This window comes from Muscardinus avellanarius (assembly GCF_963383645.1).
Source record: "Muscardinus avellanarius genome assembly, chromosome: 21".
Taxonomy (NCBI): domain Eukaryota; kingdom Metazoa; phylum Chordata; class Mammalia; order Rodentia; family Gliridae; genus Muscardinus; species Muscardinus avellanarius.
In genome coordinates, this window is record NC_137807.1 from 22,724,031 (window position 1) to 22,736,637 (window position 12,607).

General features: G+C 53.4%; 1 protein-coding gene across 5 annotated transcripts in view; it reads left to right on the top strand.

Annotated features, from left to right (window-relative positions):
- ACACB (acetyl-CoA carboxylase beta) overlaps positions 1 to 12,607 on the top strand; it is a gene marked incomplete at both ends in the record, with an annotated part of 109,158 nt that overhangs the window by 56,114 nt on the left and 40,437 nt on the right. For 3 of the 5 annotated variants that reach the window (XM_080717527.1, XM_080717528.1, XM_080717530.1), the window contains 9 exons: positions 1,748 to 1,894; positions 2,718 to 2,906; positions 4,001 to 4,101; positions 5,744 to 5,832; positions 5,909 to 6,033; positions 7,258 to 7,371; positions 7,446 to 7,559; positions 8,215 to 8,304; positions 11,938 to 12,056. In XM_080717527.1, coding sequence (XP_080573653.1) covers positions 1,748 to 1,894; positions 2,718 to 2,906; positions 4,001 to 4,101; positions 5,744 to 5,832; positions 5,909 to 6,033; positions 7,258 to 7,371; positions 7,446 to 7,559; positions 8,215 to 8,304; positions 11,938 to 12,056 — 1,088 coding nt within the window. Of the gene's footprint in view, positions 1 to 1,747; positions 1,895 to 2,717; positions 2,907 to 3,946; positions 4,102 to 5,743; positions 5,833 to 5,908; positions 6,034 to 7,257; positions 7,372 to 7,445; positions 7,560 to 8,214; positions 8,305 to 11,937; positions 12,057 to 12,607 lie in introns of all 5 variants that reach the window. The other 2 variants (XM_080717526.1, XM_080717529.1) reach the window with 2 other exon arrangements.

Here is a 12,607-nt window from a genome sequence, read left to right on the forward strand (position 1 = left end):
GATAGCCACTTTCTACACTGTCGGTGGGATGCAAACTAGTTCAGCCTCCATGGAGATCAGTGCGGAGAGTCCTTAGAAAAACTGGGAATGGATCCACCATGTGATCCGGCTAGACCGCTCCTGGGTGTCTTCCCAAAGGGGTTGAAACCTGAGAACTACGGTAACGTACGCATCCCGTGTTCATAGCAGCACAGTTCACAATTGCCAAAGTATGGCGCCAACCAAGTGTCCATCAAAAGATGAATGGATTACAGAATTATGGGAAATTCACACAATGGAATTCTACGTGGCAGTAAAGAACAAAAGTTTGTCATTGGCAAGAGAATGGAAGGACCGGGAGAACATAAGTGAGATTAGCCAATCACAGAGAGCGAAGGGTCATATGTGTTCTTTAATATGTGCAGGAGAGGGGGTAACTGGGATACGAGAGGGACTCCAGGTAGCAGAAGAAACCTCGGTGGAGCAGGGGGGCACGTATATCAGTGTCAGTCTGGGTACTGTGTATCGGGAGGGAGAGAAGTGGGGGGAAGGACCAAGTGCCGTGTGCATGGACGTCATTGTCTACGTGATGTCCGTTAAGAGGCGAGACCATGCTGTACCAATAAAGGAACAAAAAGGAAAAGAGCTGTAATGCCAACAACAAATTTTATTTGAAATTAAAAAGGCAGGGCATGATCTCCGTGTTCATAGCACAATTCACAATCGCCACAGTATGGAACCCACCAAGTGTCCATCAGCAGATGGATGGATTACAGAATGATGGGAAATTCACACAGTGGAATTCCACGTGGCAGTAAAGAACAACACTTTGTCATTTGCAAGAGATTGGAAGGACCCAGGGGTTCATCTAAGTGTGCAGTTTCACGTCAACGCCTTTGAGGCAGGCAGGCAGATAGTATCATTTGTCTCTGTCATTGCCACGAGAGGGGTTGTCTTTGGCTTTGACCCTGGGGACCCGGATGGGGAAATCCCGCACCCCATTGCAGAAGAGGAACCCCTCAAGTCGGTTGTTAGGGAAGAAAGGAGGCTTCGGGGTGAGGAAGGGTTGCGCAGGGAAACAGGTGTTCGGGGCTGGGAGGATGGCGCAGCCTGAACCACGTGGGTACCAGTTTTAGCAGATGAATGGGTGGGTGACGTCCACGCAGCTCCTGCGGGCAGCGCGTTATCTGTCCCCGGGGTTACCTAAGACAGTCACATTCATGACTTCCAAAAATCAGGTATGAGAATTCCACAAGTTTTCATTCTACTAGTGTTTATCTTTGAGCGTCAGTGGAGAATGAAACTAAAGAAAATTGGGAGTAATCTTGATTATAAAGCAAACCTCCCCCCCCCAAAAAAAAAATCGAACTCCTTGCTGCCCGTGGTGGTGCTTGGGAGGGTGAAACAGGAGGATCGTGGTTCGCAGACAGCCTCAGCTACTTGGTGAGGCCCTCTGCAACTTAGTGAGACCCTGTTTCAAATAAAGAATAAAAATTGGGCTGGAGGTGTAGCTCAGAGGTAGAATGCCCCCGGGTTCAGTTCCACAAACAAAACTAACTCTCGAAATTATTTGGAGCCTGAATCGATTGTGACATTGCAGAGGGGACAATTTGTAAACCCGGATCCGCAGATTTAGCAATGTTTATTTCCCAGGACAGTACTTCCTCCCGTCAAGCCTCAGGTTACAGCCGTGTTTCGGGCGGCCGCTGACAGGTGTGTCTCCTTCGGGTTTGCCTGGCTCTCATGATCTGTCCTCGCGTCTCACCAGGCTGAGCCGTTCACCGGGGACCTTCCTGCCCAGCAGACTCTGCCCATTCTCGGAGAGAAACTGCACCAGGTTTTCCACAGTGTTCTAGAAAACCTGACCAACGTCATGAGCGGCTACTGTCTGCCGGAGCCCATTTTTAGTATCAAGGTTAGTTGACGGAGAAGTGTAGGTGCTCAAGGGGGGGAAGTGTGCAGCCAGAAGGGGTCCTCGCGTCTCAGCCTCCCACGTATTGGGATTACAGGCATGCACCACCGTGCCCAGCGTTTTATTTTTCCTCCAGAACTCAGCCTTAATAGAAACCACAAAGCTCTCATGCCGGGGAGCGGTCCCCGGAAGGGTGGCCCGGAGCCTGCGCTCTGGATCGCTCTGCCACGCTGCCTAGCGGCTGTTGCCGTAGACGCGATATTCATTTAGTATTTCTGTTCGCCCGTGTGTGCATCTGTCTGCTTCTCGGTCTCTCCTGTGATCTGGGCTTGGCACCCTTATCTTCGCCATCCGCAGCGCGTCTCCAGCAGTCGGGCAGATGTTAGCGCTGAATGGCCCTGGGGTGGTGTGCGTCCTGGTCTTGCTTCTTAGTTAAGCTGCGTGACTTGGAGCAACTGAACTAACCTCCCTGGTTTTAACTTGGAATCGGGGAAGGGGAATAGCCATTTACCTCCCTGGTTTGGGCTGTTTCTCAGAATCAAACGAGAATATCTAAAGAAAGGCTTTCAGACAGTGCCTAGTGCGAGGCAGCGTCTCACCAGTGTTATCTCCAGATGCCTCTGTCTTTTCCCCACACCACCTGGCTCTCTGGTTGTGAAACGTGGGTATTCATTCCCCTGTGGACGGGGGCCATTCCACTCGGGGCCGGTCCGGTGTGTGGGCACTCCAGCGCGCAGGCGTGGCTGGGTCTAGCCGGGAGCCCAGGGTGGGTGGCCGTGTCCACACCGCGGGGAGCTGTGAGCCGATGACTGCCGTCCCCCTGCAGCTGAAGGACTGGGTGCGGAAGCTCATGACGACCCTCCGGCACCCCTCCCTGCCGCTGCTGGAGTTGCAGGAGATCATGACCAGTGTGTCCGGCCGCATCCCCGCCCCCGTGGAGAAATCGGTCCGCAGGGTGATGGCCCAGTACGCCAGCAATATCACGTCGGTGCTGTGCCAGTTCCCCAGCCAGCAGGTGCGTGCCCCGGCCAGCCCCCCCCACTCAGGCTCCCCGTCTGCTCTAGGATCGAGATGGGCTTCATGACCCCCGTTTGCAGTCCAGAATGTTGGGGGGCCGGAGTTTTCTATGGAATCCCAGCATTTCCTCCCAAGCAGAAGTGGTTTGGAGCTGGGCGCGGTGGCACATGCTTGACATCCCAGTACTTGGGAGGCTGAGACGGGACGATCACAGGTTCTCAGCCAGCCTCAGCTGCTTAGTAAGGCTCTCTGCAATTTAGTGAGACCCTGTTTCAAAATAAAGAATTAAAAGTAGGGCTAGGGGTGTAGCTCAGAGGTAGAATGCCCCTGGGTTCCATCCCCAGTATTGGAAAAAAAAAATATATATATATATATCGCTACTGCTAGGCGTGGTGGGGCACGCTTGTAATCCCAGTACTGGGGAGGCTGAGACAGGAGGATCGCAGGTTTGTGGCCAGCCTTAGCTACTTAGCGAGGCCCTCGGCAACTTACCGAGAACCTGTTTTAATAAAAAAATAAAGTAGGGCTGGAGGTGTAGCTCAGAGGTAGAATGCCCCTGGGCTCAAGCTCCAGTACTCCACGTGCACAATATACTAATGACATTGGTATATGTGACTCTGCATTGTTCTCCCAAACAACAAAAATAATACTCTGTGTAGTCCTTTCCAGTACACAAAACCATTGACTCTCATTGGCTCCTCGTCTAAGCTGTATATACTAATGATAAAAATATATTAATGAAACACAGCATATACTAATGACATAAGTGTAACTACAAAAATAGACGCCCTCCCCCGGCACCTCTATTTCTGCCAGGGCTGGCCATGCCGCCTCCCTCCTCCCTGACACTGTCCCCGTCCACGGGAGGGGCCTGAGCGCGGGCGCCCGTCTCTCTGTGCCTCCGGCTCTCTGGAGCTCCTCTAGTATACAGCGTGGGGAAGACCTCTATTTTGGGGCGGCTTTGGAGCCGGGCCTCTTGGCCTTTGAGTGAGCCCCTCCTGGGGCCTCCCTGGGAGCTCCTGGGGGGTTCTTTGGCAGTGGCCTTGTGGTGGCTGGGTCACGTGGTCAGACCTGTCTGGTTTGCACGTCCAGATCGCCACCATCCTGGACTGTCACGCCGCCACCTTGCAGCGCAAGGCCGACCGGGAGGTCTTCTTCATGAACACCCAGAGCATCGTGCAGCTGGTCCAGAGGTGAGTCCTGGCCCACCACATGCCGCCTTTGCTCTTCTGAGTCGTCCTGTGTCTTGAGAGCTGTCCTGGGACTCTCGTAGGGGCAGAATCCCACTGACAAAAAGTACATTATAAGCTGGGTGCGGTGGTGCACGCTTGTAATCCTAGTACTGGGGAGGCTGAGACAGGAGGATCGCCGGCTCGGGGCCAGCCTCAGCTACTTAGTGAGACCCTCCACAACTTAGACCCTGTTTTAAAATAAAGAATACAGAATAGGGCTGGGGATGTAGCTCAGATGTAGAATGCTCCTGGGTTCCATCTCCAGTACTGAAAAAAAAAAAAAAAAAAAGCTCTGCCATGGCCATGTGTTGTGATTTTTTTTTTAAAAACCACACTTGAATTGTTGATTGCTTTAGGCACTTATGTCTTTTGTTGATGTTTAGTGGTTGGTGCTGGGCTTAAGCTGATTCCTGCTTCCCTAAAACTCAGTATCGGCCGTGCGTGGTGGGCATGCTTGTAATCCCCGCGCTTGGGAGGCTGAGACAGGAGGATCGCACAGGTTCGAAGCCAGCCTCAGCTACTTAGTGAGGCTCTCAGCAACTTAGTGAAGACCCTGTTTCCAAATAAAATATAAAATAGGTTTGGGAGGATAGCCCGGAGGTAGAAAGCCTCTGGGTTCATCCCCAGTTACCCCATCCCCCCCACAAAAAAAACTCAGTTTCATTCCTCCTAAGAAATTCAATTCCCCGTGCTTAGAAATGTTCTAGAAGAGGAAATGTTTGGGGGAACACCCAGGCTGAGGTTTTGTTTCAAGGGGACGTGGAATCTGCAGTGATCTTTCAGTAAATGTCACTCAGGTTCATCTTTTGAAAGCATCTTTAAACATTGGTAAGCAATCAAAATGTTTTTTTTTTTTTTTTTTTTTTTTTTTTTTTTTTTTTGGTGGTACTGGTGATGGAACCCAGGGGCCTTCTACATCCAGGCTACACTCCCAGACCTATTTTATATATTTTTTGGAAACAGGGTCTCTTAAGCCAGCGCGGCTGGCTTCGAACCTGCGCGATCCTCCTGTCTCCGCCTCCCAAGAGCAGGGATGACAAGCGTGCGCCACCGCGCCGGGCAAAATGTTTGTTTTGTGGTTATAATTGACTTCCCCCTTGTTGCATCCAGACCCTTATTTTGTTTGTTCGTTTGATTGTTTTTTGGCAGTGCTGGGGATTGAACCCAGGTGCACGCTACCTCTGCATTACATTCTCAGCCCTTTATAATTTTTATTTTGACAGAGTCTCGCTAAGTTGCCGAGGCTGGCCTTGAACCTACTATCCTCCCGTCTCAGCCTCCCCAGAACTGGGATCACAGGTGTATATCACCATGCTGGGCTTTGAGCTTCTGCCTTCTCTCTGGAGCCGGGCAGGTGTGTCCCCTGTCTCGGTCCTGGGCGCTACCCAGCTCAGCCTCCGTTTGATGGGCAAGCTACGCTCTCTGTGGCCCGCAGAGCTAAGGCCAAAGAGCCAGCCTCATGTCCTCACAGGCCCAAGGACCGGAGGTCCAGCCTCCAGACGTTTCATGACTCCTTTCCCCTCTCAAAACCGCCAAAGCCCTGGGTGAAGGTGCTCAGAGGCCCCGAGAAGCAAAGATGAAGGGCCGCTTCCCGTTCCCCCAGGTACCGCAGCGGGACCCGCGGCTACATGAAGACGGTGGTGCTGGATCTCCTGCGAAGATACCTGCAAGTCGAGCGCCACTTCCAGCAAGGCAAGCGGCCCGCTGCCCGGGGCGGGGGGCGCGGGGGGCCCGGGCCTCACGCGCGGGCTTGTGTCTCCTTCCACAGCGCACTACGACAAGTGTGTTATCAACCTCAGAGAGCAGTTCAAGCCGGACATGACGCCGGTGCTGGACGGCATCTTCTCCCACGCGCAGGTGGCCAAGAAGAACCAGCTGGTGATCATGCTGATTGTAAGCAGGAAGGGTGCCCTGCACCCTGAGTCGGGCGGGCCTTGCGGCTCCCCAGACACTTTCTAGAAAGGTCCAGAAGGCCAGTGTTATAGACTGAGGCGGTCACGCGCACTCGGTCCCGACCACGTGACTCTGCCCTTGAGTGCAAGCGAGGGGGTGTGACCGTGTTCCAGTAAATCTCTGCAGCGATGGGCGGTGACGTCCACAAAGCACCTACTCTGCGCCAGGCCCTCTCGAAATGCTTAACAAATAAATGTCCTTGCATTGGATTCTCCCAGCAACCCTGAGAGGCAGTGCCCGCGCCCACCTTCCTTAGGCAGAACCCAGGGAGGTGAGACCTCTCGCCCGAGACAGCCACCCTGTGAGTACGGAGCTGGGATTCGGACCCACAGCCTGGCTCCAGAGCGGTCAGGGCTTAGGTCCTTCATCCCCTGACTCTGGTGGTAGCTGTTTTATTCTGCAGGCTAATTGCTGGCTGCGAATAGTACAGCGCTAGCTTCCCTAATCCACAAATCGGAAATCTTCCGAAAGCTGCGACTCTTGGAACGGTGTCGTGGTGCCCTGGGTGGACATTCCGTCACGAGCTCGTGTGAGAGGTCACAGTCAAAATGTCATTGGCACATCAGAAATACTCTAAAAAAATGACCTTCATTCTGTGTGGATAAGGTGTATACGCAGCTCTGCTTTATTTATTGATTTGCTTTTGTGGTTTTGGGTCTCAAACCCAGGGCCTTGCGTGTGCTAGGCAAAGGTTCTACCTCTGAGCTACATCCCTAGCCCCGGTGTATACGCACTACAAGTGGGTTTCATGTTTATACTTGGGCTCATTGCGTGTGTGCAAATATTCCAAAATCCCCAAAAGCCTTGAAACCAGACTTTGTCTTCTAGTATTTTTGGTTCCAAATGTTTCCAATAAGGGCTACTCGGCCTGTTACATAGGCGGGGATTTGGCTGTGTTTTTCTTTTGACCAGTATAAAATACATGCTTTAGAGTGGGCGAGTGGGTAGGTAAATGAACGGATGGATGGATGGATGGATGGATGGACGGATGGATGGATGGATGGATGGATGTGTGGATGGAACGGGTCCACGGTAGAAGGGGCAAGGGTATGTGTCTCAGGCCATGCCCAGTGTGTCCCTGAGAGCTGAGACTGGCCAATGTGAGTTCTGGCCTGTTACTCCCAGGCAGAGAAGAGACAATCGGGTTTGTTTTGCCCCCTAAAGGATGAACTCTGTGGCCCAGACCCCTCCCTGTCGGACGAGCTGACCGCCATCCTCACGGAGCTCACTCAGCTGAGCAAGACTGAACACTGCAAAGTGGCCCTTACGGCCAGACAGGTCAGGTCCGGAGCCTGGCGCCCCACCCCGCCCGCCCCTCCCAGGCTGCCCTGACCGCCCCCCTCCTCCCACAGGTGCTCATCGCCTCCCACCTCCCCTCCTACGAGCTCAGGCACAACCAGGTGGAGTCCATTTTCCTGTCGGCCATCGACATGTACGGCCACGAGTTCTGCCCAGAGAACCTCAAGGTGAACGGCCTTCCTCCCAGGGCGCACGGCGCGGTCCAGGTGGGGGTCACAGGAGGTCCCCCCTTGGCCTCAGGGTGCTGCAGCGTAGTGCTGTCAGAACCCCGCGCCCATGCTGTCCGAGACGCTGTTGGGAGGCTCCGGGCGAGGTGGGCAGGAAGCACAGTCTTGCAGGACGCAGGCGCAGGGCAGCAGGCATACGGACTCGCCCGGGAAGCGCGGTGTTAAAAAAAAAAAGCCCTCAGGTGTCAGCCTCAGCAACTTAGTGAGATCCTGTTTCAAAATAAAAAAAGTCGGGGATGGGGTGTGACTTGAAAGTGGCCTGCCCTTAGGTTCAATTCCGATGCAAAAATAAAATAATTGGGGTGCCTGTTTGGAGGTGGCAAGTGTTCCCCAAGGCTGAGTCTTGCTGTACCGTCCTGGCACCCCCAGCCCTTGCTGTGACCTGGAGTACTTAGAGATTCCCAGGTTCCCTTGAGCATCTGACGCAGGGAGCCCCGCCCCGCCTGCGTGGGGCATCCCGGGCTTTGCTGTGGCTGCGTGGCAGGAGCCCGGGGGGGGGGGTGCTGGCCGTGAGCTGTGATAGGGCCGTCACGGCACATTTTCCTGCCCTGGCCTCTCTCCTCCCCGCTCTGACTCCCCTTCCCATTTCCCACAGAAATTAATACTTTCGGAGACGACCATATTTGACGTCCTGCCCACTTTCTTCTACCACACCAACAAAGTTGTTTGTATGGCATCTCTGGAGGTAAGCAGGGAGGCCCGGGGGGCCCAGCCGTGCCTGCCTGGGTCAGAGCTGATGCTGTCTGCCCACCAGTGCCCGGCCCGTGGCCACGTGCCTGGCAAACCTGTCCTGAACGTTCTCTGCAAGCCAGGGACAGTTCCTACTCCTGTCTGACAGAGGGAAGGACTGAGGTCAGAGTGGTGATGTCACACCGCGGGGAAGGGAATAACCAGGATTCGCACGGGTCTGTCTGTATTGCAGAGTCCGTGCTGGTAGCCACTGCTGCGTCCAGGGTCATTATGGCACGCTCCAGGCAGGGCACAGCTAAATACTTTGATCACCCACAGCCGAGTCCAGAGCACCCGGTCCAGGCTCCCAACACAGCCAGGCATGGTGGTGCCCCTGGTAATCCCAGGGCTTGGGAGGCCAAGACAGGAGGACCACAGGTTCGTGGCCAGCTTCGGCTGCTCAGGCCCTCCGCAACTTAGTGAGACCTTGTTTCAAATAAAGAATAAAAAAATAGGGCTGGGGTGTAGCTCGGGGGTAGAATGCCCCTGGGTTCAATTCCCAGTATCCCCCCCCCAAAAAAAAGGAAAAGATAATCCTGAAAGACTTTTCTACCTGATGCTGTAAGAGCCAGGAGCTTGTGTGGCAGTTTAAGGTGACTGCCCGTGTGATGGAGCAGAGAGAACGGTGTGACCAGCAACAAACCCAGGTTAGAGCCGGGCAGCCTTTCTCCTACGCAAGTGTCCCTGAATTCAGGGGCAGAGAGGAGTTTAGTTAGTTTTAGGAATTCAGGGGGGGGGGGAGAGAGAGAGAGAGAGAGAGAGAGAGAGAGAGAGAGAGAGAGAGAGAGAGAGAGAGAGAGAGTGTGTGTGTGTGTGTGTGTGTGTGTGTGTGTGTGTGTACTGGGGATTGAACCCAGGGACATTCTACCTCTGAGCTATAACCTCAGCCCTATTTATTTATTTTTTTTTATTGAACTAGGGTCTCACTAAGTTGCCAAGGCTGATCTCAAACCTGTAATCCCCCTGTCTCAGCCTCCCAAGCACTGGGATCACAGGCTTGCACCACCACGCCTGGCTAGGAATTCACAGTCTTAATAAGGCAGTGACCTCCGCGTCCCCAAATGGCTCTGTTACCCTGGACGACATGGCTGGGCGAGGCTTTTCTTCTCTTGGCCTCTGATCTCAATGTCTCAGACCCCAGTGTCCCCCATTCTCTCTCTTGTATCTTTTAGATCCTGTGAGCCACCCATCCCTGAGGCCAGAAAGTTTGGCTGGGACCTCATGGAGACCATTTGGGCTCATGAGCCCCTGTGGCTCCTGGTCCCACAGTTTCTACTCCTGCTGTGGGTTCAGCTCTTGAAAGAGGCCTTCCAGGGCCTCCCTCTTATTTACTAACAGTTCCACCCAGTACGTCTCACCAGTACTTTTATCCCCCATGGTACTGGGAATTGAATTGAGGGGCATTATACCTTGGAGCTACACCCCCTGCCCTTGCTATTTTGAAATACGGCCTCCCTGAGTTGCTGAGGCTGGCCTCAAACCTGCCATCTTCCTTTCTCAACCTCCCAAGTTCTCCCAGTACCACCATGCCCTGCTCTCATTAGTACTTCTTAAAGTGTTAAGTCCTTTTTATGTCTATTATAAATTTTTTTTTGGGGGGGAGATGGTACTGGGGATGGAACCCAGGGCCTCATGCACGCTAGGCAAGCACTCTGCCACAAATTACATCCCTAGGACCTGTTAGAGAATTTTTTTTTTTTTTTTGTCGTGCTAGGGATTGAATCCAGGGGCATCCTACCTCTGAGCTATACCCTCAGCCCTATCTTATTCTTTTTACTTTTAGACAATCTCACCAAGGTGCAGAGGGCCTCACTGAGTAGCTGAGGCCGGCCATGACCCTGCAATCCTCCCGTCTCCGCCTCCCAAGTGCTGGGATTACAAGCGTGCGCCACCACGCCCGGCTTCCTACTAGAGATCTTTTGAATTTTTTTTTGAAGGGTGTGCTGGTATCTCTTCATCTCTTCCTATGGCCCGATTATGAACAGGATTCAGGCTTTTCTTCATGACCCAAGGCTAGCGTTGCGGCCATAAGATCTAGGCGCAGCCTCTTGAGATGATAGGATTCCATGCCTTCCTGAATGTGTCAGGGCACCCCCACCCACACCCCAGGCCTCATGGTTTGCCCAGAGGACCTGTCGATCAGACTCCGGTCACGATTGTACTCAGCGCTGGTGTAGGAGGGCACACTCTGCCAAGGGCAAAGGTGAGGGGGGAGTTCTGAAGCTGATGACCTTCTGAAGGGCCCCCTCCCTGGGGAGTGGCGCAGCCAGCCCCGCTGTGAGTGGCGGCAGGTGTGGGGCGGAGTCTTCTGGGAAGCTCCCGAGACTCGGGCCCCTCATTCAGGGACAGGTCCCAGAGTCTCCCTCGGCCTGGCATGGAGCAGAAGCCAAAATTCCAAGCAAGAAAGCCGCTGTCCAGCGTGGACCATGTTGTTTGCACAGCCTTTTTGGCACCATGAACCTTTCTTGTCCTCCCCAAACTTCAGCCCCCTCCGTGCTGGCTGGGGCGGACCTGGAAAGAGTTCTTTGAAAGGAGAGCAGCGAGGCCGGCTGTATTCTCTCCTCTCACGCCGTCCCTGCACTCACTGTTCACTTGAAAAAAACTTTCAACATTTAGCCGGGCGTGGTGGCGCACGCTTGTCATCCCAGCGCTTGGGAGGCTGAGACAGGAGGATCGCACGGGTTCGAAGCCAGCCTCAGCTACATAGTGAGGCTCTCGGCAACTTAGTGAGACCCTGTTTCCAAATAAAATATAAAAAAGGTCTGGGGTGTAGCCTGGAGGTAGAAAAGCCCTGGGTTCCATACACACACACACACACACACACACACACACACACACACACACATTTCAGCATTTAAGATCTAGAGCTGCGCTATTCAGTATGGCAACCACTAGCCACATGTTCAAATGTCATTTTCTGCATGGAGCTGTGCCCCATTCCAAAGACTCAGTATGGGGGAAATGATGCAAAATATCTAAATATTCTCATATAGTGATTACATGTTGAAATAATATTTTGGATATTTGGAGAGAAGTAAAATATATTATTAAAATTAATTTTACTTGTTAGCACTCTCCTCCCCAAAGTGGTTTCTTAATTTTTATTTTCTTGTGGTGCTAGGGCTTGAACCCAGAGGCATTCTACCTCCGAGCTACGCTCCCAGCCCTTTTCATTTTTTACTTTGAAACAGGGTCTCACTAAGTTGCTGACAGCCTCACTAAATTGTTGAGGCTGGCCACAGACCCGCGATCCTCCTGTCTCCGCCTCCCAAGCGCGGGGGTTACAAGCGTGCGCCGCCACGCCCGGCTGTAAATACAGTTTTATCGGAGCGTAGCCATGTGCTCACTTAAGTACTCTCCTGGCTGACTTTTCTGCTACGGCAGCAGAATTGAGCTGTCGCAACGCACAGGACGTCCTACAAAGCCTAAGGTGTTTGCTGTCTAGCCCTTTACAGAAAAAGCTGATCCGCTCTTACTGAGAAGTTCTTAATGGCTGCTTTGAAATTGCTTCCAGCGTCCCTTCTGCCTGAGTTCTGCAGGACCGGAGGACTCTGGTACCCACCCTCTGAATGTGCGTCTTCTCTACCAGGTTTATGTACGGAGGGGCTACATCGCTTATGAACTCAACAGCCTGCAGCACCGGCAGCTCCCGGACGGTACCTGCGTGGTGGAATTTCAGTTTATGCTACCCTCGTCCCACCCAAACCGGTAGGCAGCCGTGCACACCTAGTTCCTCTCCCTGACCACTGCAGCCTCATCTCTGGGGGGACCCGGCGAGCGTGCCTGGGAGCACTGCTAGGGAGATAGCAGGACCCCTGGCCCCCGAGAATCTCCCGCAGCTGGCGCTCACCCCCAAAGTGGAGAGAGCCTACTGACTGCCCCTAGCACCTGTGTGGTCCCCTATGGTAGCCGTGGCCCACGTCTACCTCTTTAAAACAAAGGAAAATGAAACGAAGTAAGAAATCAGCCTCTCAGTCATAACAGCTGTATTTAAAGTGCTGGTAGCCACATGTGGCTCACAGCTGCTAGATTGGACAGTGCAGTTCTAGGTCATTCCTTCCATCATTGCAGAATGTTCTAGAGGGGAGGCTGTCCTAGGACAGACGTCCAGGACAGACGCCGTCACGGATCCTGTTACCGTCCGGCTATGCTGTCGGCCGGGTCCTGTGCTCAGGATCCTACATTCTTACTTCATTCACTTGCCATCTTTTGTACCAAAAATGGGTTCCCATTGCCAGGCGTGGCGGCGCACGCTTGTA